At 53.2% G+C, this 3,691-nt stretch overlaps 1 protein-coding gene across 1 annotated transcript in view; it reads left to right on the forward strand.

Moving 5' to 3' along the window:
- Nucleotides 1–164: 164 nt before the first annotated feature.
- The window catches only part of CFP (complement factor properdin), a gene marked incomplete at its 5' end in the record, with an annotated part of 6,777 nt that continues 3,250 nt past the window's right edge, over nt 165–3,691 (forward strand). The window contains 5 exon segments of the mRNA XM_006165793.3: nt 165–176; nt 264–411; nt 2,422–2,597; nt 3,059–3,229; nt 3,345–3,536. Of these exon segments, the coding sequence (XP_006165855.2) occupies nt 165–176; nt 264–411; nt 2,422–2,597; nt 3,059–3,229; nt 3,345–3,536 (699 nt within the window).

Here is a 3,691-nt window from a genome sequence, read left to right on the forward strand (position 1 = left end):
TCTTTCCCTGCTGACTGGTGGAGCAGGTCAGCCCAGATAAAGCCAGGCCTCCTGTCTGGCGGGGTGCAGGGGTGCAGTGTTCAACATGACCACCCAAGTGCAGGCCCCTGGGAGGCTGCTGCCACCACCGGTGCTACTGCTGCTGCTGCTCCCCCCGGCAGGCCTGCCAGCCACAGGTGAGTGGGTAAGGACCCAAACTGACACTGGGTGCCCAGGCCCACCACATTCCTGACCATGCCTCCCTCACCCCGACCCCATTACAGGTTCAGACCCTGTGCTCTGCTTCTCCCGGTATGAGGAGTCCGGCAAGTGCAAGGACCTTCTGGGGGGAGGTGTCAGTGTGGAAGACTGCTGCCTCAATGCTGCCTACGGCTTCCAGAAGCAGGGCAGTGGGCTCTGTCAGCCTTGCAGGTCAGTGGGAGCCTGGGGTGCATGGGAAGCCAAAAGAGCCGTCTGCTGAATGATACAGAACTGGGCTTTTTCTTTCTCTGGGCCCAGATCGGGCCCCAATCATGGCCATATCTCCAGGTTTCTCAACTTTGGCACTGTTGACATTTGAGACTGGAAAATTCTTCATTGTTGGGGGGGGGACTGGAGGGGGAGGGTGCTGACCTGTGCATCCTGTGCGTTGTAGGATATTTTGTAACATCCCTGGCCTCCCACTAGGTACCAGTAGCAACTCCTTCCCACAAGTTGTGCCAACCAAAAATGTCTCCAGGCATATCCAACTGTCCCCTGAGGGGCAAGATCTCCCCTGCCATAGCTTGCATGTATGGAGTAATTCCTACACTCTGGAAGTGTTGCAGGTGGGGCACAGCTCGGGTGTTTCTGAAGGTAACTCTAGTCCCCTAATTGTGATGACACTTCATATTTATTGCATGCTTACTGTATACAGACACATTGTGGGGGAGAGGGGTGGGAGAGAGAGATTGGGGGATTCTGAGGGTACCTTCTGGCCCCTAGTTATGATGACACTTCACATACATTGAGTGCCTTCTGCCTACCAGGCATATTGCAGGGGCAGCTTGAAGATTCTGATTCTCTAGTCTCCTAATCATGATTTCCAGCTTACTTGTATTGAGCCCTTGCCATATTTCAGATATACTTTCTTCTTTTTTTAATTGCCAGAGGGTTCATGTGCTTACCAGAGAGACACAGAGAAGGAGAGGGAGAAAGCACCTCCCCATTGGGGTGTAATCACACCGCAGTCCCTTCTCTTCCATTTCTCTGTCCTATCAGAATTTGGGGCATGCATGCGTTCACCTGCCTGGCATATTTTTCAAGCCACCAGGATCAGGATTCAAATCATAGTCAGCCATGTAGAATCCAGCTATCTTAACTGCTAGACTATAGGGTCAGCCCCCTAGATACACTGCTTAACTGTTTAGTGTATATTTTAGATACACTGTCAGGTTGGGGAACTTGGGGATTTTGTTTTTTTAATCGCCAGTGGGTTTATGTGCTCGCCAAAGAGAGGGAAAGGGATAAAGAACCCCCCAGTAAGGTGTGGTCACACCACAATCCCTGCTCCATTTCTCCAGCCTGTCAGGATTTAGGGCATGTATGCATACGTGCCCAGTGTGTTCAAGCTACTAGGGCTAGGATTCAAGCCACAGTAGCCATGTGAGATACATCTCCCTTAACTGCTGAGCCCAAGTTTAAGGCTTCTTGAAGGTAGCTCTGGGCCACTAGTCATGTCAGCAGTTCACATCTGTTTAGCATTAATGACATACCCATGGCTGTGCAAGGAGTTGGGGATAGATCTTGGATATTACTGAGGAGGCCTCTGAGCTCATTGGGATGATGGCATCTGTGTATTAAGCACGTCCTGTTTGCCTGCTACTGTGTAGGGTGGTGACGTGGTGGGCTTCTTTTTTTTTTTTTTTTTTTTTTTCAGCGAGATGCTATAGGGCACATAGACTCACTGGAGAGACAGACAGAGAGACAGAAAACAAGAAACCACCCCCCAGGGGGGATGGCCACACCACTATCCTTTCTCTTCCAATCTCCTCTCAGGATCTTGGGCACGCACACACACGTGCCCAGTGTGAGTTTTTAAGCCACCAGGTGCAGGACTCGAACTGTGGTCAACTATGTGGGAGTCCAGTGACATAGCTATTACGCCACTTGCTGGTCCCAACATGGTGAGTTTCTGATAGCAGTTTCAGGTCTCTAGTCCTTATATTTGCCTACTTCATGCCTGGCATGTCCTTGGGGAACTTCTAAGAGTAACTGCAGTTCCTTGATCATGAAGGTAAATGACATTCATCAAGCACTTTCTGTCTACTCACTTCTTCCTATTCAATTCCCCAATATCCCTAAGCGATAGGTACTCGTCGATCCATCCCACACACTTACCCAGCACTCCCTGCATGCCCACCCACACTCTAGAGTCCCACCAGCTCATGCTTCTGTCCATAGGTCCTCGCAATGGTCATCATGGTCTGTATGGGCTCCCTGCTCAGTGTCATGCTCTGAGGGCTCCCAACTGAGGCACCGTCGCTGCGTGGGCATGGATGGGCACTGCCCTGAGAAAGTGGCACCTGGTACCCTGGAGTGGCAGGGACAGGCCTGTGAGGACCAGCCATGCTGTCCGGGTGAGGAGGAGCAGCAGGCACTCCAGTTACCCTGCATGGGAATAATCTGCAGAGGCCCTGATGGCGGACCTGTGCCTGATGTTTATAAAGAACTAAGGAGGAGGCGGGTGTGGCAGAGGAGAGTGGTGGGAGGTAAGGTCAGAGAAGGGAGGGTAACTGACCCTTGTGGGCCATGGTAAGAACGTTGACTTTTCATCTGAGCCATTCACCTTGTGGACAAGGGAAAGATGTCCTCATCTAATCTGACTTGGGAGGAGACAGGCCACACATGGCAAGGGATGAAGCAGAGGGGCCCATGTGACAGGTTGCTACAGTCTTCCGAATGAGCAGTGATGGTGGACCAGCTGTGGTGGCAGAAGATCTGGTGACAGAATTAGCTGATACAGGGTGCATGAGAAGAAGAAAGGAGCCCTGACTAACACCCCATCTCTATCCGCTCCCCTTTGTCATCTCTTCCACAGAGATGGGTGGCTGGTCTGACTGGGGGCCCTGGAAGCCTTGCTCTGTCTCTTGCTCCAAAGGGGTCCGGATCCGCCAGCGAGCATGCAATCGCCCTGCTCCCAAGTGTGGAGGCCGCTGCCCAGGAGAAGCCCAGGAGTCCGAAGTCTGTGACACCCAGCAGATCTGCCCCAGTGAGTAAGGGTAGCCACAGGATACTGATGGCGACACCCAGGATGGGTCTGTGGGATTATAGCAGGGAACTGCCAGGACTTCATGCATGACCATACTGCACCCACCCCATTACAGCTCATGGGGCCTGGGCTGCCTGGGGACCCTGGAGCCCCTGCTCAGGCTCCTGCCAAGGTGGACCCCACGCAGTTGTGGAAACACGAAGCCGCACATGTTCTGCACCTGAGCCCTCCAAGCACCCTCCTGGGAATGCCTGCCCAGGATCAGCCTATGAACAGCGAGGCTGCACTGGCCTACCGCCCTGCCCAGGTACACAGGGGTGAGGTCTCTGTCATTGCCAGTGGGGCTCTTGATTTAGGGCACAGGTGCTCTGCTATCTCAGGGTGGAGTTCTTACACCATGTGACCACAGGGCCCTTCATTTGGAGACAGTCTGCCTCACGGGTCTAGTGGCTGGGGGGTGGG

This window comes from Tupaia chinensis, unplaced genomic scaffold (assembly GCF_000334495.1).
Source record: "Tupaia chinensis unplaced genomic scaffold, TupChi_1.0 Scaffold144034_1, whole genome shotgun sequence".
Taxonomy (NCBI): domain Eukaryota; kingdom Metazoa; phylum Chordata; class Mammalia; order Scandentia; family Tupaiidae; genus Tupaia; species Tupaia belangeri.